This window comes from Euprymna scolopes, chromosome 14 (genome assembly GCF_053919585.1).
Source record: "Euprymna scolopes isolate OS-2025 chromosome 14, ASM5391958v1, whole genome shotgun sequence".
Classification (NCBI taxonomy): Eukaryota; Metazoa; Mollusca; class Cephalopoda; order Sepiida; family Sepiolidae; genus Euprymna; species Euprymna scolopes.
The window spans coordinates 35,883,604-35,908,622 of NC_136495.1; the positions used below are offsets into that span (position 1 = coordinate 35,883,604).

The 25,019-nt window shown below is 32.6% G+C and overlaps 1 protein-coding gene across 1 annotated transcript in view; it reads right to left on the minus strand.

The window, feature by feature from the left end:
• Positions 1–10,584, minus strand: part of LOC145292946 (protein saal1-like) — a 43,993-nt gene extending 33,409 nt beyond the window's left edge. The window contains exon 1 of the mRNA XM_080139122.1: positions 10,456–10,584. Coding sequence (XP_079995248.1) covers positions 10,456–10,567 — 112 coding nt within the window. The 5' untranslated portion in view covers positions 10,568–10,584. The remainder of the gene's footprint in view (positions 1–10,455) is intronic.
• Between the last annotated feature and the right edge of the window lie 14,435 nt (positions 10,585–25,019).

The window sequence follows — 25,019 nt, forward strand, 5'->3', positions numbered from 1 at the left end:
TTTTTTTTTTACGAATAATTATTGTTATGTTATCCAAAAGACCAGTCGTCCAAGTGTTATTCTTTCTTCTTTTGGCTTAAATGACCTTTGCTCCCCAGTGATACAGCCCTTGGTAACCAATCCCGGACGATTTGCCCTTTCAATATTTGAAAACGTGAGGGGAAGTGTTAATCTGTCAGACAGGACCCTTCAACACTCAGGGTATTCACCAGAGTGACTGCCAAACACTAGGAGATCAACTGAGACCCACAACGACTAAATTTGGTGATGTCACTTGCTGGACATCGTTGGAGCAGTGAGTGGGGTACACTGTAAGACTAAAAAAGAGTTTCAGACCAAACTTTCTAGTAAAGATAAGACTTTTGAACCACCTCCCCTTATGAAAAACAAAAATAAAGAAAAAATTTTATTATGTACATACCCGTGATGGAAAGAAAATATCAAGCATCAAAAATCACATAAATTGATCAAGTAGTTTTATTTTTAAAAATAAAAATTAAATTTTATGGCTAAACTACGATCGACGATCTCCCATCATCATCTTGGAAACAGTCTGAAGAAGCAAGAGAAATAACTCCAAATCAACATTTTAGAAAGCCATTCATAATATGGGAATGGTTCCGTGGGTGACCACATTCGAAAAGCTGAAATTCGCTTAAAAATTATTTTTGCTGTAAAATATTTTCTTTCCGCACAGGTATGAAGTTGAACTAATATTTTCTCATTTTTTTATTTTAACCCCAAATGGTTCCTTGCTTAATTAGAAAATTATCAACTTGAATTATGTGCACTTAGATTCATTCTCAACTTATTTATAAAGCTTTTCTCCTGGCTCCCCAACCACCTAACCTAAGCGGTCTTGTAAGCCGAGGACCAGGGTTATTTACCCGCTCCCTACTGTAGTAAGGGGTCAGGGTGAAATTTCAAGATTTAATGTAATTCTTACATATATACAAACAATACAGTTATTTATGAACAGTGAAAAAAATATAAGAGCATGTGTGTTTTTTGGGTTTTTTTTTTAATTTTCTTCCTTTGAGGATTGTAACGTTGGGTATGGGGCAGCCAAACCAGCTGCCTAACATTGCCCTGCTTTTTATTGAAACCAACCGAGAGCTCTTTTTAGTATCCTCATTGATCTCTTTTGCACTTGGTTCACCAGAAATATTAGTTAGGTAGGACTTCAGGTTCTTCTTCATAAGCTCTGTGTGTGTACATGTGTGATCAGGCATAGTTCTGATAAGTTTATTAAAGTTATAAGGAAAATTGAATTGCTCATTCTAATCCATTAATGTTTACAATGAAATTAAATCATCTTATCTCGAATGTGTGCACAGGTGCAAAATTATTTTGTGTGCATTTTTTTGAGCAAAGTGATATCGCATGTGTTCACGATTGAGTTGAAGTGAAAAGAGAGAGAAAGAAAGAAATAGAAGTGGATAGAGAGAGAAGTAAAAGGGGAAATTAGTGTCACCCTCTGTCTACAGAAAACAAAGTCAAAAGGGGCAATCATTTTTCCACTGTCTCCTCCTCACAACCTGTATCCGTGTGCTCATACCACGCACAAACCCAACACAGTAGCTGCAATATATCATATTCCAAAAATTACGTAAATTGATCAAGTAGGGTTTTTTTTTTTTTTTTAACTCAGACAACAAATTTTATGAGGACATGAGAATATTGTGTAGATTCACTATATTTAATAAAGGGAGACAACTCAATTCGAATTACTGAGACCAAAATCAGCCTTGTAATGGCTACAATTTACTATTAAAATCGCTTAAAATCATAGAAAAAATTTTTTTAATATAAAAAAAACTTGATCAATTTATCTGATTTTTGGAATATGACATTTTCGTTCTGTGATGGGTATCATCATTTATTATTTTTAATTAGGCTGAACTCTGGACTTGCACTGAGAAGACGGTGGGAAATCCAGTTCCTCTCAAACCAGAGGTTCAAATAGCAAAGATCGGATTGGGAGGAAAGTGTTAGCATATGGTGTAAGGGTAAAATTTTACCTTTGTCTGTATTTTCATGTAGAGGGGAACCTCAGGTGAGCAGCAAAAAACAAATCCCTACTCCCAAAACAGGAGGTAATGCTTGGGAGAGTTGGACTGAATCAAACTATACTTCATTCAAACTGGTTGGGTCCCTGATCCTAGTGGCAGAAGGTGCAAAGTTTGACCCTCTGACCCAGTGGCTAATTTGCAAGCATAACATGACTGTTCATTGTGATCTACATCAAACAGACACTGGCTGGCAATGACAGATTGAGTTTAAAATTCAGAAAAGTACAACAGACTTTAGAATTTAAAACAATGATTTTTTGGTATTTATACAGAATATGGACTATGCTGAAATAATAACGTTATTATTTAAAAACTCATTCTTAACATGAGGAGGGGAGTTGTTAACTATTCTGCACTTTTATCAAACAATTTAAAAAATAATTAAATTTAATTTGAAAATACTTTTTAAAAAAAAAATATTGCACAGTCCACATTCTGTATCAGTACCAATTTTTTCAAATACAAAAAATCAGCCTATTATTTATTATTTATAGCATCTGTAATATTTTCAGAGTTAGAGTAAATAATATAAACCGTCTCTTTGCTTAATTTGCAATTGTAAAATTAAATAGATTTTAATGGGTGCTTCTACAAAGTAGGATCCATATTTTTTTTTTTTTTTTTTTACATGGAGGTCACCACTTATCAAGGCCCAGAAGCCACTCAGGGATCAGGGTTATTTTGTGTACAGTAATCAATGGGATAGTGTTACAGTATTCATTAGTATTGGAGATTTGATAAAGTGTCATTACTTAAGGGGGCGGGTCATCAGGAATTTGTTTATGTTGGACTTGAAGACATCCATGTTGAAGTCAGGAGGGAAACAGGCAAGTCGTAGAGAGTTCCACAGGCATGCAGTTCTAAGAAAGAAGCTTTGTTCATGGAATCTACATTTTGATTTAGGCACAGATAAAGAGTGGGTAAAATTGTTGACAGTGGTTTCAGCTAGATGGGCGTTTATCGTGAAAGATTGGCCATATTGACAAGAATGTTTTTGATTGCAATTTATGAAACAGATGAAAAATCATTGAAGCGATTTATAATTTGAACGCAGCAAAAAATAATGTAAAAAAGCAGACAAAACTAACACATATGAATGCAAAACCAGTGTTTTTTTATTCTAACGTAACATAGTTTAAAATCATATTATGTTAGGGTAAAAAAATGGTGCTCCTTCAGAATTTGTATACTTCTGCAATTTACGGATCATGTTAATTTTTTAGGTAGAAGATTTTCGACACTTGTGCATTGCTGTTTTTTTTTGGGGGGGGGGTCGATTTTCTTTGTTTTCAGTTTTGAAGAATTCCTTTGAGGGGGGAGAAAAAACACCCTGATCCGAAAATGTCAAAATTTCACATAACTTTTAGTTGAGAATAAAATAAATAGACTAAAGTAATACCGTAAAATAAAAATTAATTATCTGAACATTTTTTTGAATTAAAATAAAATTAAGGAAATTCTGAAAGGAATGAATGTTGTCATAATATGAAAATGTATGATTTCAAAATTTTTAGTTTTGAACAGTTATTGGAATGCATGTGATTTATTTTTTGAGAAAACAAATTCTTAATTTTATTTTAATTTAATAAACGCTTTCATTTTGTGCTATTAGAATTTTCTTGTTCTAACTTAAACTAAATAGAAGTGGAGATTGTGCAGTTAAGCCAACAAACGACTAAGGGAAAAAATCAAATATACAATAAGTAAATGTTATGATAACCAATAAAAGTTACTTTTACACCTACCTTGGCTTTATTTATATATTTGTTTGTTTTTTACCATTTTATATATTTATTTGTTTTTTTTTACCATTTTATATATTTGTTTTTACCATTTTATATATTTATTTGTTAAATAATTTCAAAATAAGTTCAGTATAAAATAAAGTCTGTCAAAAAATTTTTTTTTAATAGATTCAAAATTTGAATTTTGTTTGAAAATAATGGGCAGATAATCTTTTGTCTACCTTTGAATGATTGCCTTCGTGTAATTGGTTGATTTGAGTCATGTGACAATTTTAAAATGTCAACACTGGCAGACGACAATTTGAAAATTTGAGCGACTTTTTTTTTCAGATGAGAAATTGGTTTTGACTTGCCAACATCTTAATTTTTCATCTCCGTGAATACAGTTTTCCTTTGCTACAAGAATTGTATTTACGTAAAATAAGCTTCCTCCTTTTTATGATAACTCGATATAAGAATGTTGAGAAGATATTTTATTTCATCATACTTTTGAATATAAAGAAGTTGAAAAAGTAATTTCTTTTAAGTTATATGTAAAATCTAACATTTAAAGTTATTTTTGCGGCTGTAGACATTTTTTGCAAAATTGAAGACATTTGAATTTATTTTCTTGGAAAATATCTAAGAATTATAAAAAGATTTGTGGTAGAAAGTCATTATTTAAAGTTATACTTGGAAAAACCTTAAATAATAAGTATATTATTCCAAGGAAAAAGATTATGGTAAATGTCATTATTTAATGAAGGTTATATCACAAAAACTACTTGTCGGCAACAATTTTAAATGTGACATTCATTCAAAATAGATCCGAATACCACTAAAAATCAGCATAAAGAATATATATATATATATATATATATATATATATATATATATATATATATATATATACACACACTAGCAAAAGTACCCGTCGTTGACTGGGTTCAAAAACAGCCTACAGAAAATGGACTCTGATTTATGAAAGTATGATAGGTTATGAAAAGGAAGGGTTGTAAAGAGATAGCTTCGAATTTGGGGGTATCAAAACCAAAGCAAAATATGATGAAAGTAAAAATAAAATAGATAAACCCCATAATTTATTATACCATACCTGTTCACACTGAAACACATCACAATATTCTGTGGATCTATATTAAAAAACCTTGTTAAACTTCGTGACATATTTCCATTCTATGGAGGTTAGGCGCGAACGAACACCCCCATAATTTTATTATACCATATTTCTTCAAACTGAAACATAATTATCAAAGTATACTTACGCAGATAGATATGAAAAGTCTTTATTAAAGTTTGTGCCTATTTCCATTCTATGGAGGCCAGGCGTGAACGCAGACATCACGATTTTATTATATCATCCCTATTTAAGTTAAAACATACTTACAAAGTATTCTTATGTACATCTATATCAAAAACACTTGTAAACGTTTTTTTTTATTTTTAAATTTTTTATTTCCATACTTTGTGGACCAGGTGCGAACGCAAACCCCACAATTTTAATGAACCACCATTCTGCCAGATCAAACATACCCATTCCTGTGTCTCGCTACATCTTCTACCATTAGATGTAATCAGTTTTTTAAAAGTCAACCATATAGGAGCCTATTCGTGATCAGACACACACACACACATTCAACTTTATATTATGGATATATATATATGTTATTTGTTTTCGTTTTTGCGATACATCTTGAATGGATTCAATTATGTACGAAAGTGCATTTTTACCTAAATGCAAGTTGGGAATAATTTTCCCTTTAACCAATTTGGTACCCCTACATGGGGAGTGGTATATGTATATATATATATTTAATTTAATGTCTGCAACTCAGAAATTTTTATTTTGTTATTAAAAGAAGAAAAGGAGAAACTTAAAAAATATAATATTATTATTAGAATTAGGTTAGGATATAAATATTTTTCATTTTAAGAGTCTCATGTGGATGCTGGTGGGCTGTTGTGGATGGCCTATGCCCCTCCAGGGGCTCAAGGCTATGATGATGCCTGTCATATCAAAAACTTACTGTTGATTTTATATGTCAGGGTTTTCGGCTTGTGTGATAATAAAATTTCTCAAATGCACTTGTCATGTTAGGCTGTGTAAGGTGTTAACTTTGGTCAAAATCACCTGTTTCTTTTTTCATCAAATTATTTTAATTATCAATACTTATCAAAGACATTCCGATGCAAAACCTATCTAAGAACACTGCCAAGCAAATAAAGTACCTTTGTGTGAAATTTCATAAAAACCGGCCCAGCCGTTTTCAAGTTCACAGGGAATGAACTCACACACATACACACAGAGGCAAAATTCCTTTTATATAATAGTAGAGATACAGATAAATGTTACCAAAGGCAAGATAAGTTACTTTTCTACCTACTTGGATAAATTTTGTGTTTTAACATATTTTAAAGCTTTTATTCTGTGCAAAAAACAGGTAGTGCCCAGTTGGTAAGTTAAACCAACAATAACATTACCGACAAGAACATACCGTCTTTGGGGTGTCAATAATGACTTAAAAGTTTGTGCGGTTAACCTCCCCCCCACCCCCCCAAAAAATGCATTCACCTTTTGTTCTAGAAATAACAAATAAATAAATAAAAACCCAATTATGCACACAAACAAAAAAACATAAGTTTCAGAGGCGCAAAGATTTTTTTTAAAATACGCCCACGCAAATTCTGCAGGGAACAAAATTTAAAATGCGTTTTATTCGACAGACATAGTTGAAAGCATACCACGTGACAAAAGAGTGCATTGCTTGACCAATCAACGCTCAGAGAAAGATTAAAATTTCAAAGCCTTTTTTCTTACATTTGCCTGGGAGCCGACTGACAAATACTAAAACGAATTCATTCACTCACTCGGCGCAACGCACTTCTGCGTTCATCACTCTTTGCTCACTTCTCTATCCTTGTCAACGACTCCGTTGCTATGTATTTTTCCACCAGCATGACAAAACACGATTATCCACATGCACGCACACACACACACAGAAGCACTTATCCACACGCATGCACACACGGCAAATAATGCAGATATTCAGCTACATGCAAGGACGTTTTACCTTCTTCTTTATTTCTCCTAGCACACACAAAAATTAAGCCTATTTTTTTGCTGAGAAAACAAAGGATAATCTCTGCTTTTTTTGTCAAAACAACAAAGTCTAAATAACTTTCACATTTGCAAGAACTGTCTATCCGGACACACCTTTTGAACACTAAAAAAATGATTCGTTTGCTTCTTGCTATTTTTGTGTACATAAACGCCGTTTATTTCACATGTTTGATTTTATTTTATTTTTATTTTATTTGTGGTGGAAAAAGGGATCTTATGAGACCTGGGTACCACTACAAGTCCAAAAATAAACAAAATACTAACAGAAATCAACCCAGTAAATGTTACCGTGACATTTATTGGGTGGATTTCTATCAGTATTTTGTTTACTTTTTGACTTATGAGTCATTATTGACACTCAGAAGGCAACAATTGTTTCATTGAATTTTTGTCTTCAGTCCTGAAAGATTTCCGATACAAAAAAAAAGAATTCCTTTCAAAAATATTTTTATTGCCTGCCAATAAGAACTTTTGAACAAACTTTAAAAAACACACACAAGACAATTTCCTCTTTAAAAAAGTTATATGTAATTGTAAAGTTCCAACGGAGAATAGCTGTTTTCTCTTTGCTAATGACATATGGACAAATATGCATTGTCTACCCTTTTTTTTTTAACTTTATTTTCAATAAATTTTGGTATTATTTTAGAAAAAGCGTGAACTCGAACTAGTAGATAAAAATATACTGTTTGTGTCGATTTTGGTGTGCTAAAAAAGAATCTGAAAACCGTATCCGTCGTAAATTAATAGTTTCGGAGATATTAATATTTTTCCAATGGATTATTTTCTTTATAAAATCAGCTATAATGGCGTCAGTCGGCTGATTACGCATGCGCACAGACCGAAGAGAAATCACATTTATTTTTAAAAAACCAGCATTTTATCAGTTTCCGTAAGTAAAAAATAAATATCACAACGCATCGTTGTATTTGTTCACGTAATTCGGTTCTTGCGTTCATGTGCCACGAGCGTAAAATGACTTGTAACATTGCGGAGGAATTTTTAGCGGGCATTTTCAAAACAAATGTGGTTCATTTTTATTACATAGTTTTTAATGCTTTTTTAATTGATCTAAAAAATTCAGTTTTCAAAAACATAACCATTTTTCCGTAAGTAACGTGCCGAAATTTATCGAGCAGAGTAATGATTCACATTTCACAAAAATTCTGTGTTTACATTACATAAGCTATACAAGTTCTATATATGATTCCCCCCACCACCACCCCCACAAAAAAGAACAAAATGAAAGATATGTTTTTTTGTAAACTGGTCGTGAAAACTTACTAACACTAACAGCATTATTTTTACTATAAAATGAGATCATTTTTTTTTTTTTAATGAAAATATTTCTTGTACCTATTTACTATGCCTCCCCACGGGACAGAGTTAGACACCAGGGTCGTTTTTTTTTAAATGTCCGCCATGTATACAATCGCCTTGTGAAATGTCACGTGACTATCGCACATGCGTAGCGTAAATGAAGTCAGTGAAATGGCCTCTGTGGGCATGCACAATCAGCCGACTTACGCCATTATAGCTTATTTTATAAAGAAAATAATCCATTGGAAAAAATATTAATATCTCCGAAACTATTAATTTGCGACGGATACGGTTTTCAGATTCGTTTTTAGCACACCGAAATCTATAAGAAAAAAATTTTTTTTTCTTCTAATTCGAGTTCACGCTTTTTCTAAAATTTTACCAAATCTTTTTAATTTCATTTTTTGTTGGTTCCCCCTCCCCCCTCTCTAAATTATATTTTTAAAAATATTAAAATTTATTATTTTCTTTTTAAAACCAAATCTCCCTCAGTAATTTCTTTAATTTTCTATTTTTTTTTTAGCGATTATCTAAATTTGTACTTCTTTGATGCACAAGCAATTTTACAACTCATTTTTATTGTGAAATAAATTATTACGGAGAAAAACGGTGCACAGACGGATATATGTTTGATTGCATTTTTTTTTTTTTTTTTTTTAATATTTGGTAACTTTTTACTTATTTTCCACCTTAAAAATCATCTTTAAAATGACGACTTATATATGTTTTAGGGTATGCTGAAAACGAATACCGCAAACATGTAGTTTCTCCGGATATTAAGCAGTCTAATTTCTTATGTTATCAATGGTGACCGCATATTGTTGGTGCACGTGCGCACAACAATGGCCACCGCAGATGACTGAGAAATTAGATTGCTTAATATCCGGGAAACTATTTGTTTGCGGAAAATTTAACTGCGATATTCGTTTTCAGCATACCCTTAAACCTATAAAAGTTGACATTTTAAAAGTGATTTGGTAAATGTTACCTTGCGGTACAACGGAACACCGACCACTCTAATTTGTTTTTTGTTTTTTTTTAGGTATTCAAGGTTGCTGACAACGAATCTAATAATTAAACCTGTCGCAAATTTACCGTTTGCCTGGGAATATTTTGCGCCATTTCATCGCCTTCAGTAGTGTTTTCTTACAGTGAAGTGACTTACACATCGCAGAGGAATCTTTAGTAGATATTTGAAATATGTTTTCAAAAAAAACAAAAAAAGTGATTCATTCATGTGTGTGTGTGTGGGGGGGGGGGTTACGTAGTTTTTAATGCTGTTTAATTGATCTAAAAAAATTAAGTTTTCATGAGTAGTTTACAAAAGTATTTTTGTTTTTCGTTCTTTTTTTGGGGGGGTATTCAATTATAGAACTTGTGTAGTTTAACAGGTAATGTTTTTCGTTCTTTTTATGGGGGGCATTCAGTTATAGAACTTGTGTAGTTTAACAGGTGCTTTTGCAGTTTAATTAACCGTTTTTCTGTAAGTAGGGACTAAGGCGCCGACATTCACCGAGTAGAATACCGTTTAACATTTCACAAACATTCTGTTTACATTGAGGGGGGGGGTCAGTTAAAGGACGGGGATAGTGGTGACAGCCTCAACCGCTCCTCCCCCCCCCCGATTAAGGTGGAAAGTAAGTAAAAATTTACCAAATATTTTTTCTCACTATACTGCAAAAATGCCCAAAAAAATTATTAAACGCATTCTTACACGGGGAAGAGGAAGGGAAATTGACCCTAATCTTAAGTCTGGGATAAAAGTTGTACATTTAATTTCGGTACTAATTGATTGTTCGGTGTTGGCTCAATTTTTTTTTTTTTTTTTTTTTTCTGTGAATAAGAAACATTCGTCCTCTTCTGTTAAAGTATTCTTATTTATATCAAATTAGAAAGAACCAGCCTATTATTTATTTACTTATGATACCTGTAATATTCACAGAATAAATATTATAAACCGATTCTTTGTTTAATTTACACGGCGTAAAAAGTAAATAAAACGTGTTTAGTATCTAAAGAAATCGTGTTTAGCGTTAGCGTGAAATCACAAGAGTAAATAAATAAGGAAGCCGCTCGAGTTTAATAGTTTCGTTTAAAAATCTTTTTAAACTCGAGTTTAAATATCTTAAATAATAATTTTACTCTAAAAAAGTAATTACTAAATTTATTTAATCGTCAATATATCACCAAAATCACTTACTTTCTTCACAAACCGATTCTTTTTCTTCTTCCATGATAATTTCAAAGTATTTAAACACTAATATTGTATTAATAGCGCCATGTGAAAAGCGACCGGTGATTGGGCAAAGCATGTCCCTTTGTATATAAGTTCCGCAGTTTGGTTAAATTTTACTGGTTCGCCCCAAGGCGAAAAAAATCGTGAGTTTGTATTACTGTACACATAGATTCGAAAAAGTTGTCAAAAAACAAATATATAACAAATAAATGTTATCAAAGGCAAGATAAGTTACTTTTCTACCAAACTGGATATATTTTTCGTGTTTTTATTCAATGTAACATGTTTATTCAGCTCGAAAACCATACAGTGTTTACCGATATGTAATTGGAACATTCAAGATGGCGTCTGATTCTCTCTTTAACACGGTAAGTTTGGGAAAAGGTGTTATAAATAAAAAACCAGTTAAAATACTGTTAAAAACTCGCTCAATATATGTTACCGTGACATAGGTTGACATATATTCGGGTTTTTTTTAAATAGTTTTTTTTATTAATAACACCTTTTCCCAAACTTACGATGTTAAAGAGGGTGTGAGGCGCCATCTTGAATTTTCCAATACATCGGTAAACACTGTATGTTTTTTTAGCTGAATAAACATGTTACATTGAATAAAAACACAAAAAATATATCCAGTTTGGTAGAAAAGTAACTTATCTTGCCTTTGATAACATTTATTTGTCATATATTTATTTTTTGACAACTTTTTTGAATCTATGTGTGCAGTGCAGTAATACAAACCCAAAATCGGTGCTTCTTTATTATAATAAACGAGAAAATATTGGATTTCAAATATTTCAGAAATTTCGTGAAAAATAGTGAATAATTCCACCCCCGTCTTTCCAAGCTTATAACTCCTCGAAAAATGTAATTCAAGCCCTAATTTTTTTTTCAATTAAAGTAGCAAGGACCACGGTTTCATTAAAAACAAAAACAAAACAAAAAAAACGTTTTTTTTTTTTTAAAAAGGTTTTAAACTTCGGACTTTACAGGTAAATTTCTAAAAAACACTAAATTTTTTTTGTTTTATATTTGAATATATTATTTATTGACCTTTTCTCTTCAATTTGTGATATATAACATTTTGGTGAGTAAATTAATTATTTACTTTTTAATAGACATTTCAAAATGGGAGGCGTGAATTATTCGACCCCCTGTCTTTCCAAGCTTATAACTACTCGAAAAATGTAATTCAAGCCCTAATTTTCTTTTTCAATTAAAGGAGCAAGGGCCAAGGTTTCATTAAAAAAAAGAAAAGAAAAAACAAACAACGTGGTTTAAAAAAAAAAAGGTTTTAAAAACTTCGAACTTTACAGGTAAATTTCTAAAAAAACACTACTTTTTTTTGTTTTAAATTTGAATATATTATTTATTGATCTTTTCTCTTCAATTTGTGAGTAAATTAATTATTTACTTTTTAATAGACACTTGAAAATGGGGGGGGGCGTGAATTTAAATAAAAACGTTTGTCTAAAATATTATATTCGGTTTATTGGAAAGAGCATAAAATTTCACATTGACCCTGAAAATATCGTAAAAATAGAATCAATAGAAAAATTTTGATAGATTTTTAAAGTTTAAAAATTGAAAAATATTGAGTTCGTAAAATTCATTACTGTTTTTTAAAAAATAAAAAAAAATATTTCTATTACTTTTAAAACAACTTTAATAGTTTATTTTGGAAGTATAATCCATAAAGAAAATAAACAACCCACTTTTAAAAGAGAAATTACGAGTTTTTTATATTTTATTCGCGGTTTCGTGTTAGGGGTGTCAAAAATTCCTACAAAAATTCTGATACACCTAGTTGTATAGTTCCAAGGAGAGAAAAAAATGTATATTTAAAAGAGTGTCGCCATCAACAATTGTGGGTTTTTCAGACTTTTATCATTTTTTATTTTAAAATATTTTTATAACGCGTTTCAAGCCTTGTTCAGCTCTCTTCAGATATTTTTATATAAAGGGTTTTTTTTAAGTGAAAGTTTGAAATGTCATTTTGGAAAACATTTTAACTCTGACAATCAATAGGTGTATCACTGTATCAGAAATTTGGATGAATTTTTTGGTATTTTTTTAGATTAGGTCCACCTCCACAATTTTCTTTTAAATGACGACTTTAAAAAGTTTTCGACTATGCTGAATACGGAAATCACATTGAAATTTTTCAGAAATAAGTAGTTATCGAGATATACAAAGTTGTTTTATGCATTGTATTCTTTGGCGGCCATCTTTGTTACGTGTGTAGATTTGTTTAGGGAGCGCGCATACGTGCATAACAAAAATGGCCGCCAAAGAATACAAAGGAAACCCCACAATAGTTGATGGCTACACTCTTTTAAATATACATTTTTTTTATCTCGTTGGAACTACACGTCATGTAATGAACGTTATTCAAAATATTGGACAAATTTTATTCCTCATCTAAACTTTATCGAAAACTGCTTATCATAGTCAAAAACCTATGAAAAGTCGTTAATTAAAAGAATATTGTGGAGGTGGACCCAATCTAAAAATTTACCGAATTTTTGATACCCCCTAACAGAAAACTGCGAATAAAATATAAAAAACTCGTCATTTCTCTTTTTAAAGGGGGTTGTTTATTTTCTGTATGGAATATACTTTCAAAATAAACTATTAAAGTTATTTAAAATATAATAGAAATATTATTTTTTATTTTTCAAAAAACAGTGTTTACAAAATGCCGGTGTGCCTTCATGCAGCCATTTTTTTACGTAATAAAATCAATAGAATTTTACGAGTTAAATATTTTTCAATTTTTAAACTTTAAAAAATCTATCTAAATTTTTCTATTCGTTCAATTTTTACAATATTTTCAGAGTCAATGTGAAATTTTATGCTCTTTCCAATAAACCAAATATAATATTTTAGACAAGCGTTTTTTTTTTCAAATTCATCCCTCCCCCTCATTTTGAAATGTCTATTAAAATTTTAATAATTAATTCATGTGCCAAAGTTTTGTATATCACAAATTGAAGATAAAAGATCAATAAAGAAAATATCCTAATTTAAAACAAAAAAAAAAGAATAGTTTTTGGGGAATTTGCCTGTAAAGTCCAAAGTGTAAAACCTTTTTTTTTTTAAAAACCACGTTGATTTTTTTTTTTTTTTTAATAAAAGCTCATGTTATGCTTACATCGTCAAGTAAATACCAGACGCTGACGGCAATTTTTTCTATTTCATTGAATGTTTTCTTTTTTTAGATATTTAAAAAAAAAAATTAGTCGATAAAGAAGTATTAAAATATATCAATCAAAAACTCATGTATTTCATTAAAAGAATTAAAAAAAAAAAATCGATGAAGCGGATTTTTTGTTCTAGGGAAAAAATTTATAAGTGACTACACGTTTACTTTTAACTATGGAGGATGAAAAATACGAATCCATATTTCATACATTTCATATTAGCTGTAGCAGCTCTTTAAAGCTTCGCGCAAAACATGTTACGAAAATGCGATTTTCTAGGACCCTCGCTTTAAAAAATCCTTTTATTTAAAAAAATACATGGAATTTAAAATATAAATATGGATAAATTCTTAATAATGAAGAATAGAAATTACTCATTTAATAGTATTTTTTTTTTAGGTAAGTGATTTTTTGGCATTTATATATATACATATATTTATAAGCAAGTCAAAATATGTTGATTTTCTTTATATTTTTTTTAAAGAAAACCGCTTTAAAAAAAAACAAATATTGCATAATTTGCTATTAAACCTGTTATTTTTTTTAATTTTGGTTTTTGCTCCTTTAATTGAAAAAAAATTAGGGTTTGAATTACATTTTTCAAGTAGTTATAAGCTTCGAAAAATAGTAAGTTGATTTATTAAAGTTCTGATCTTCATTTTTAATGGCAACTTTCTGATACATCTAGACAATCAGGGTTGTCAGAGTTAAAATGTTTTCCAAAATGACATTTCAAACTTTCACTTTAAAAAAAACTTTTATATAAAAATATCTGAAGAGAGCTGAACAAGGTTGAAATGCGTTATAAAAATATTTTTAAATAAAAAATGATTAAAGTCTTAAAAACCCACAATTGTTGATGGCTATACTCTTTTAAATATATATATATATATATATATATATATATATATATATACCGCTACCCATGTGGGGGTACCAAGTTGGTTAAAGGGTAAACTATTCCCAACTCGTATTGAATTCATTCAAAACATATCGCTAAAACCAAAACAAACAACATCTATATATATCATATCTATCATTATCATTTCTCTCCAATAGGCTCATAAGAGTAGTGGTTGATGGACAAAAATCAGAGGCCTGCAGTATTAATGCTGGAGTCCCCCAAGGGTCCATCTTGGGCCCAGCTCTCTTCCTGATCTACATCAATGATCTCCCTAAACACATACTTAAATCATTCGTTGACATCTATGCTGATGACACGACCATCTACGGCAACACATCAAAGGCTGTAAATGACAAAGTTCTCCCTGATTCTCTCTCCTTTGATCTCGAGCGTGTGGTTCAGTGGGGGAAATCGTGGCTGGTTACCTTTAATGCATCTAAAACCAAACTCCTATCTTTACATCATCAACGCTCTGATCCCTATCTGGCATCAATTGAAATGGATGGCTCTTGTCTAGGAGAAGCCCCATGTTTTGACAAACTTCTGGGTTTGACCTTTACTCCTGATCTGAAATGGAACACGTACATCAGGTCTGTTGCGAAGGTCACTGGAAAGATGGTGGGATCCTTCTACCGCTCAAGAAGATATCTCACTACTGATGCAATTCTTTATTTATATAAATGCCAATTACGTCCAAGGATGGAATACTGCTGCCATATCTGGGCAGGAGCTGCTAAAAACAGCCTATCCTACCTTGACAAAGTACAAAATAGACTTCGTGGCTTAGTGGGGGATGTCCTTTTCTCTTCCCTGCAACTTCTCTCCCACAGAAGAGACGTTGCGAGCCTATCTTTGTTTTATCGTTATTTCCATGGCAGGTATTCGTCTGAACTCTAATCTCTGGTCCCCCCTCGCCAATCTTTTATGAAAAACACCTGTCTAGCTGAATCCACTGTCAAAAATTTTCCCCACTCTTTATCTGTACCTAAATCAAAACGTAGATTCCATGAACAAAGCTTCTTTCTTAGAACTGCACACCTGTGGAACTCTGTTCCATCTGCCTGCTTCCCACCTGACTACAACCTGGATGTCTTCAAGTCCAACATAAACAAATTCCTGATGAACCGCTCCCTTTAGTAGACACTTCATTAAATCTCCACACTAACGTACTGTACTTGCAATAACCATTATCCCTGAGTGGCTTCCGGGCCTTAAGTGGTGACCACCGTGTAAATATATATATATATATATATCTTTCTCTCGCTCTCTCTCTCTCTCCCTCTCTCTCTCTCTCTCTCTTTTTTAATAAGCGTAATTTCTTTTTTCATTAATAATTATTTTTCTAACTTATCGTTTTTCGTAAGTTTTGGATATGCTACTATTTGAGACCTGATAATTATGTAGGCACCATTTGTTTCACTTGAAATTCAATATTTTTTCGTTATTACAATATAGAAGCGCCAAAAAATCTGATTCTATTTTTTTCTCTTTTTTCCGTGCGATTGCATGCCAACATTCTTAACATTATTGGAAATAAATAGAAAATAATGTATTTCAAACTTTATAAATTTCAAAACCATCACCTAGTTTTTGACAATATATTTTAGAATTAAACAAGTAATCATTTATTTTGTATTTCGAAAATTGCACCTTTTGAAAATGAAAAAAAAAAAAAAAATGGTTATTCGTCCTGTTCTGTGCTATATGATAAAAAATTAGGTGATCATTTTACGTCTTCTGGTCAGGAAGTGGGTGATCATTTTTACGTTATATTTATGGAGTAAAGTAAATCTCGATTTTTATTTATCCATTTGCAGACTATTATCCTCATCTTTTATAGTTGTTGTTTCATGATGTTTCGGCCAACTATTCCTCTGGCCTTTGTCAGGTTGTTAACAGCGACGGAATAGGAATGCTGACTCTTCAACTGTATCTTCAGTAATTACTGCCTTCCATAGTTGTTGTCGTCTCACCATGTTTTGGCCAACTGATCCGGCCAGATGATACAGTTGAAGATTCAGCATTCTATCTCATCGCGGTTAACAACCTGACGAAGGCGAGAGGAATAGTTGGTCGAAACGTCATTAAGCAACAACAACTATAAAAGATAAGGATAATAGTCTGCAACAAATTACTCATCTCAGAATTCCAATAATTAAAAATAAATCTCCATTCTAAAGTCTAAAACATTGTTTAAAGAAATCTGGTATTTCCAGAGTGCTAACGTGTAATCACGTGAAAAAGGAACAAAATAAATCTCACTCGACTGGGCAGTATAGTAAACAACAAGTAAAAAAGAAACAATAGACAACAAATAGTTGTTACAAATCGAAAAGATATTTAATATTCTACCGACGTGTTAGTTTAAAAATTTTTGAAACTAAATTTTATTCTTTCAAAGTTTTTCTTGTTATTTTCACCAAACCGATTCTATTTAAAAAAAAAAAAAAAATGGTGTTCAATTTTTTTTTTTTAGGTAATTGCTTACTACAGGTTTAAAAGATACAAAAAATTTAAATTAAAATAAAAAATATGCATACGGTATCATTAACCCTAAGTCCAGAGGTAGTTTCCAGTTGGATTAGGGTAATTATTTTTGTTTTTGTACATGTGTCCAACAGTTTCTCCAGTATCATTTTGCAGGTTTTGTGTGTTGGTTTCTGTGAGATATGAAGGTTGTAACTCATTTGCGTGCTGAACACTAACAGAAGACTTCAATAATACTTCTGGTTTGACACAAGACATAACCTTGTGTCCACTTATCTTTGCGATTCACATAATCTTTTGCCAAGACCCTTTGTTCTGGTTTGAAACTCTACAGTTCCAGGTGAGCGTGCACCATGCACATGAACTGTTGTTCCATTTGTATATTTCTCTTGTTAGTAGGAGGTGTATGTACTTCAAAGTGGATGCAAGTCGAAGTTCTGACTTCGATAATCAGTCCAACAGAAACTGAACCATTTTGATAATAATATTATAATCATTTTGCTAACGCAAAAATGTTCTGTATAGCTCTAAGAGGTCCACCCTCCCAGATCTTGTCTTCTGGCTTTCAGGAGGAGCAAGTTTATAGCTTGTTGTCTGAGGCACCTTCACCAGGGAATGTCGACAGGGCTACTAAGACTTATTTTTGCAGGGCCAGAGTGTTCCACCCATTTTACCACCTTCCGACCTTGTGTCACATTCTCTCACAGTGGGAGAGTGATAAATACTGGTCTTTTAAGAAGTTTATGCAGCTGAATAAACAGCATCCTTTGCTAAACTGACTTTGCGGTTCTACCTTTAGAGATATTTGTGTTTAATGTAATTTTGTATCTTTCAAGAAATATCTCTAGAATTTCTGATATGGTGCTACTGTAGTACTATCGCTCCCCGGGAGGGTTACTTGGTTGATGAACGTCTTGGGAATACAACCAGTTCCACGGGGAATGAACGATATCCAACGATATCTAAACGATAGGCACATGCTGGAAACAACGAAAACGGGTCGATCCATCGTCTGCTATAACTGTTTGGTACGGGTCGCATTATGTGTGGTCATTGCAGGCATCTTCCCATCGTCGCTTGTTGCGTGTTCATTGCAGATTTCTGTCATCGGCATTAACGGTATGCTGAAATCGAACACTTGTATGAAACAGCGACAAAATACATTTTTATAAAAATATATATAATTTATTAAACAGTTAACAAGTTAGGAAACATATTTAGTCGACCCATCGCATACAGCGAGCAAACCTCAACTGTCTTTACAACAATCAAATTATATTTAATTCTCTCTTTCAATGATAGAAATAGAGAAAGAAAGAGTGAGAGAATGAGAGAGAGAAATATGCTTTTCACACAATGCTTTAGTTTTCAACTTCAGATATCCGCGTATAAATCTGACCTTTAAAAGTTTCATAACATGTCATGTCACTCAAACCCAACCGACATGATCTAACGTTCCCAAACCCAAAAACACCCGCATGAAACGGTTTTAACTGCATCACAAAGTCAGGCACAAGGTTAGAAGCTAGATATAGAGGTTATTAATTGAGCAGCCCCCAGCTCCCTTAAAAGGGGCTACGTCATTGTACCACACTACCAGACTATATAAAGATACTTTGATATGGTGCTATCACCATCTAAAGATACTGTCTAAAGATACTGGCTTCCTGACCTAAAATACATCAAACATTGATGGTATTTTTTAACTTATTTATTTGTGGACTATCATCCTCATCTTTTCTAGTTGTTGTTTCATGACGCTTCGGCCAACTATTCCTCTGGCCTTCGTCAGGTTGTTAACCACGACAGGATAGGAATCTGTATCTTCAGCAATTACTACCTTCCATAGTTGTTGTCATCTCACCACGTTTTGGCCAACTAATTCTCTAACTGGCTTTGGGTAGGATTGAAACCGCTATCTTCGGACAACGTTCACCTAGAACTGTAGAGATTCAATGTCTCTATCCACTGCACTATGAGCTTGAAGGGCGATCAAGGTTGGATTTTTTGGTCTTATAAATCCAAACGTTGTGAAACAACAATTATAAAAGATGAGGATAATAGTCCACAAATAAATAAATGAATACACATACAAGTTACTCATCTCAGAAGAATTCCAATAATTAAATAATATATTGATGTTATTGTTTTCTCCTTTCCTTTTGCAAAGCTCAATCACGAAAAGGCAATTTTCTTCTACAAATCAATCAAACCAAACACTATGAATAAATATTTGAAGATATAAAAAAAACTTGAAGATTAAACTTTTTCCAAAATTACTGGGTTTTCCATTACATAACCCGAAAATTAAACAAGTAATCATTTATTTTGTATTTCGAAAATTGCCCCTTTTGAAAATGAAAAGAAAAAAACATGAAAGAAATGTAAGCCATGTTTAGTTTCAGAACAGTTTCCGATGGTTCGTTGTTACACACAAATCCTGAGAGGTGACTTGTTTGCAGTAGACAGTTCCACAGAGCAAAATATTCTTACCGTGTCGAGACGGAAAAAAACATGTGAAATTGGTACAGAAAAGGTTTAATATTTATGGAGCAATTCTGGTTTCTGATTGGTTGGTAGCAGAACGTGAATTAATTTGATTCGTCAGTTCCTAGCAGCATCGTTTATAAACAGAATCGTCCGACTGTATGGGATCATACCCCATTATACTTTCAAAATATTGCAACACTTGATATGCCATAAAAAAAAAAACAATCAAACCAAACATCATAAAAAAAAATTTGAAGACATAAAAAACTTGAAGCATAAAACCTTTTTCCAATATTATTGGATTTGGCATTAAATAACCCAAAAAGGTTTGATATGCCATAACATTAAATGCTACTAGAGCACCCTTTGAACCAGATGTAACTCAGCGTTTGCTTGGCTTTCCCCGGAACATGACGGCAACAGTTCGGGTTTAGCTACTTTCTGATGTAATATGGCGATCAGTCAATCACAATGCCACACGCTTAGTTTCAACTCGATGCACACGTGTGCTACTCCTAAGCAGCAGACGAAAAATTGGATAAATATTGGAAGAGGAAAAAAATCAACAAAAAAAAAAAAGCCACCATGTCTTACATGCAAATCAGTCAGGAAGAGAACTGCAAAACATGAATTTGACCGTCTTGGGCCAACAGCTACAGACATGATAAGTGACTTTTGGTAACAGCAGGAACTACTGGCAAACACAATACAATGTGCAAGATGCGGCCACAAATACAGCCTAGCAAAAAGAGGTAGTTACTTTTTTTTACGACTAGTATGGGTGGCGACGCCCACTGAGTGAAATTCTGGTAAAAGTGCCAATGAAGGTTCGTAAAGTTTAGATATTTCCTGATATTATTTTTATGACTGAAATAACTGTTTAGTACATCCATTGACCATTTTTGCCAAAAAATTTATCTCAGATATTTGAGTCTAAGAAAATTGATATTTTATCAGCTTTTACATAAAATTTATACTGAAGAATTTGTTGAAATGTGGAAATCAAATGCTGCAAAAGTTCATTTGAAACAATGATATTGATGAATGCAACTCATGTCAATCTGGTTAACATTGCATCCATTAGTTGCTGGAATATGGATGGAGCTGGTTTGACACAGAAAAGAAACTGATTGAATCTGAATAGTTCGTTGTGTATATTAATTATCAGAAATTGTTTGAATTCCTCATTAATCTTCAGCTGCAGGAAACATCAGAAAATGGAGAATAGAAAAATGAAACTTGGGTTTGCTTTAGACAGCCTAGTAACTCCCACTTCATTTATTTTGTCATTTCGCCATCAAATTCCATGAGCATGTTTCTGACAAAGAGGAAAGAATTGTTATTTTTTGGATTGAAAATCTATTCATCTCAAATTTATCGTTGACTGATTTTTGACCCCAAAATAGTGCTTTTTAGCTTAAGTGGCTTTTTGCTTTGTCTGGAGCAATTTCCATAAAAAAATCAATTCTCGCAAATGTTTTCACTTTTTAATTTTTTTTGTAAAGCTCGTCTTGTGTCTTATGATTCTTAAAAAAGGTAAAGTCCAATTGTATTATATATTTGTGTTATATGTCTTTACATACACGTCTCAACATCATAATGTCCGAACTGTTTGAACACTGTGTCCTCACTCAAAGAGCTTTCTTCTTCTTCTAATCTACACAAGCAAAGAAATGAACATTTTCATATATAAGAATCTCTAACAGGAACTATCTCTTTAGAACTCTTACAACAACTTCTCTCTCTCTCTGAGTCTTACAACATCCCTCACTGTAATAAGACTCTAAGCATCTCTTCCTAAGACTCTCTTTTAATGAGACCCCCTATATAACATGATTAAAGACACACAGTGGATCATTTCCATGGTATATTATATTTGTATGATTGCTGAGACATGCACAAGTTCAATGAAATTCTGGTAAAAGTGCCAATGAAGGTTTGTAAAATTTAGATATTTGCCGATATTGTTTTTATGACTGAAATAATTGTTTAGTCAAGCCGTTGACCATTTTTGCCAAAAAATTTATCTCAGATATTTGAGTCTAAGAAAATTGATATTTTTTCAGCTTTTGCATAAAATTTATACTGAAGAATTTGTTGAAATGTGGAAATCAAATGCTGCAAAAGTTCATTTGAAACAATGATATTGATGAATGCAACTCATGTCAATCTGGTTAACATTGCATCCATTAGTTGCTGGAATATGGATGGAGCTGGTTTGATGCAGAAAAGAAACTGAATCTGAATAGTCCTTTGTGTATGTTAATTGTCAGAAATTGTTTGAATTCCTCATTAATCTTCAGCTGCAGGAAACATCAGAAAATGGAGAATAGAAAATGGAACTTGGGTTTGCTTTTGACAGCCTCGTAACTCCCACCTCATTTATTTTGTCATTTTCATTCAGAGGACCATTTCCATGATATATTATTTTTTGAGAAGTACAAACTCGAAGTTTTGTCAAAAAAAAAAAAAAAAAAAAAAAAAAAAAAAAAATGCACTGCCTAACCATGACAGAAAAAGAGCATAAAGTTATATTTGTCGGTGCCTATGAATGGTTGATATATTTTCTGAGTCTGGCTTCAGTAAGGAGTTAAAAGTGAATCTCAGGTATTTAATTTGTGTCTGAAAAAAAAAACAAAATTAACATTTTTCAGGCTGTACATGAAATCTAAATTTGATCAAATATGAAAATCAAATGCTGTGAAAATTTTGTGTGGCACTGTAAAATCCCAACGTTTATACCATGATTTGTTTGCTTTTATTTTCTTGATCTGGCCGTGTCATCTTGGCGGCTGTTGAAGACATGTACTAGCTTACAATTACCCAAAAAACAAAATCAATGCAGAAAAGCACAAACTCTGATACATTGTGCATAAGTCAGCTGTGCTCTGGATGTGTTTGTGACACCATTGTGGAAAAGAACCCTCAAATGCTAGCGTCCACATCTTTAAGTCCTAATGTATCACTAAGGACCCAACTGAGATAATAAAATGTCAAAATATTGTCATCTCATCACTCCTCAGGTCTATCACAACCTGCACTAAGCTGAACTCTGCTAAATATTAGGTTGTCGCAAAAACAATATTGTTTTCTCACATATATAAAAGTAACATATGATTTGTGAATTAATTCATCAATATATATAGCCATGTTCGAGCGTGTTTTTCACTATCAAATCATGCTATGCTAAAATGAAGAGATTGAGAATTGCTAGAATTGCTAGCATTCTCAATCTCTTCATTTTTTTTGTAGGCTTTTTGACAGCATGGACAAAATTTAAATCCCGTACGATTTTCTTGCTCAAGTTCAAACTGTTGAAAAGCTGCCGAGACAGCTCGTGACATCAATGATGTGTTTGGCCCAGGAACCACTAACAAACGTGTGGCACAATGATCATTCAAGAAATTTCGCGATGGTGACAAGGGCCTCAAAAATGAAGATGGTCATGGCCAGCTGACTGCAGTTGATAATGAACATTTGAAAGCCTTAATTGAAGCTGATCCTTGCAAAACCACACAAGAAGTTGCTGTTAAACTCGAAGTCGACCACTCACCAGTCGTTTGCCATTTAAAGCAAATAGGGAAGTCAAAAAAACATTGGATAAGTGGGTCCTGCATGAAATGAACGATAATAAAAAAAAGAAAAATAGTCATTTTGAGGTGTCTTCTATGCTCCTTCTGTGGACAAAAATGACCCATTTCTCGAGCAGATTGTGACGTGTGATGAGAAGTGGATTCGCTACGACAACAGTAGTTGGATGCCGGAGAATTTCCACATTTTCCGAAGCCAAAATTACACCAAAAAAAAGTTATGGTGACTGTTTGGTGATCTGTGGGCAGTCTCATCCATCACAGCTTCTTGAATCCAGGCGAAACGACTATGGTGGAGAAGTATTGCCAACAAATTGACGAAATGTACCAGAAGCTCCAACATATGTGCCCGAGATTAGTCAATATGAAGGGACCAATTCTCCTCCATGGCAACCCTCGCCCGCATGTTGCTCAGCTGACCTCGCAAAACAAATTGAGTTATGAGACTGCCTCGCCCACCATATTTACCAGACCTCTCGCCCACTGATTATCACTTTTCCAAGCATCTTGACAACTTCCTGAGCGAAAAATGCTTCAAAAGCCGAGATGATGCTGAATCGGCTTTTAATGACTTCAGTGCTTCCCAAACTCTGGATTTCTATGCTAATAAGATAGACAAAGTTGTTTCTTGTTGGTAAAAATGTATCGATTCTAAGGAATCTTGTTTCAGTTAATAAAGTTTATTATGAAAAGAGTTATGATTTTTGAAGTTGAACATAAAAAAATGACATTTTTGCACAAAACTAATAGTACGGACAATAGAGCGTGGAAACAGCGCTCCCAGAATCAGACAGTAGGGGGAAAAAAAAAAAAAAAAAAAAAAAAAAAAAAAAAAAAAAAAGAGATAATCGGTGACTGAGTTTGTTGATCTGAAAATAAGCCAAAACTATCCTTCATAAAAATATACTACAGTTGAGGGAGAATAAATAGTATGGACAGTAGAGCATGGAAACAGCTCCCAGAATCAGACACCTACATTTGTGAAAAATTCAACGGAGCCTGATGATTAAGGAGAGACTTACAGTCACAACAAACGCTGCAATTCGGTAATGGAATAATCTGGGGCGCAGAACTCCGTTGTTTACTGAGCTAGATGGATGCCAACAACAATTTTTGCGTGTGTGTTTAACGAAAAATTATGGAAAAAAAAAAAAAAATTTTCACGTTTGACGAATAAATGAATAGAAGGATTTATAATTTTATATTTTGAATCATCCTTTCTCAAAAAAGTGAATTTTTCATATAAAAATGAATGAATATAAAACAACTACCCTGTCGATTTAGTATATGTCGGCCTGTGCGCTTCACCATCAAATAATAATAAACGGTTCATTTTCAATATATATATATATATATATATATATATATATATATATATATATATATATTGGGGGCGATAAATATATTTAGTTTTGAACCGAAATTCTAAGTGGAACTCTCAGCTAATCAGCAGAAATGCCATCTGTTTTCTCAGCTGCCCACCTGGAAAAACATCAAACAATCCGTCAGGCACCACCTACCTGTGTAAGTAAGAAAATCATTAGATACGTAAAAATGAGATTAGATAGACAGAGATTCGAACCTCGTAAGCAAGGCTCAAGAATAGGGTCAAAAATGGAATTTTCGCATTGTTCAGTTTTCACATAAAATAGTTTTGATATGTTGTTTGAAAAGGAATTTAATTATTCAATTCTTTTTATGAAAACTGAATTAAAATAAGGTCAGTTAGAAGAACAAACAATAGCGAATTTAAATGTTGAAAAATAAGTTAGGTCGAAAAATAGGTCAGAGTAAATTCATTGTCTGCAAAAGTGGTTTGGAAACTTGTCAAACAAAGTATGTTTAGGCCACGCG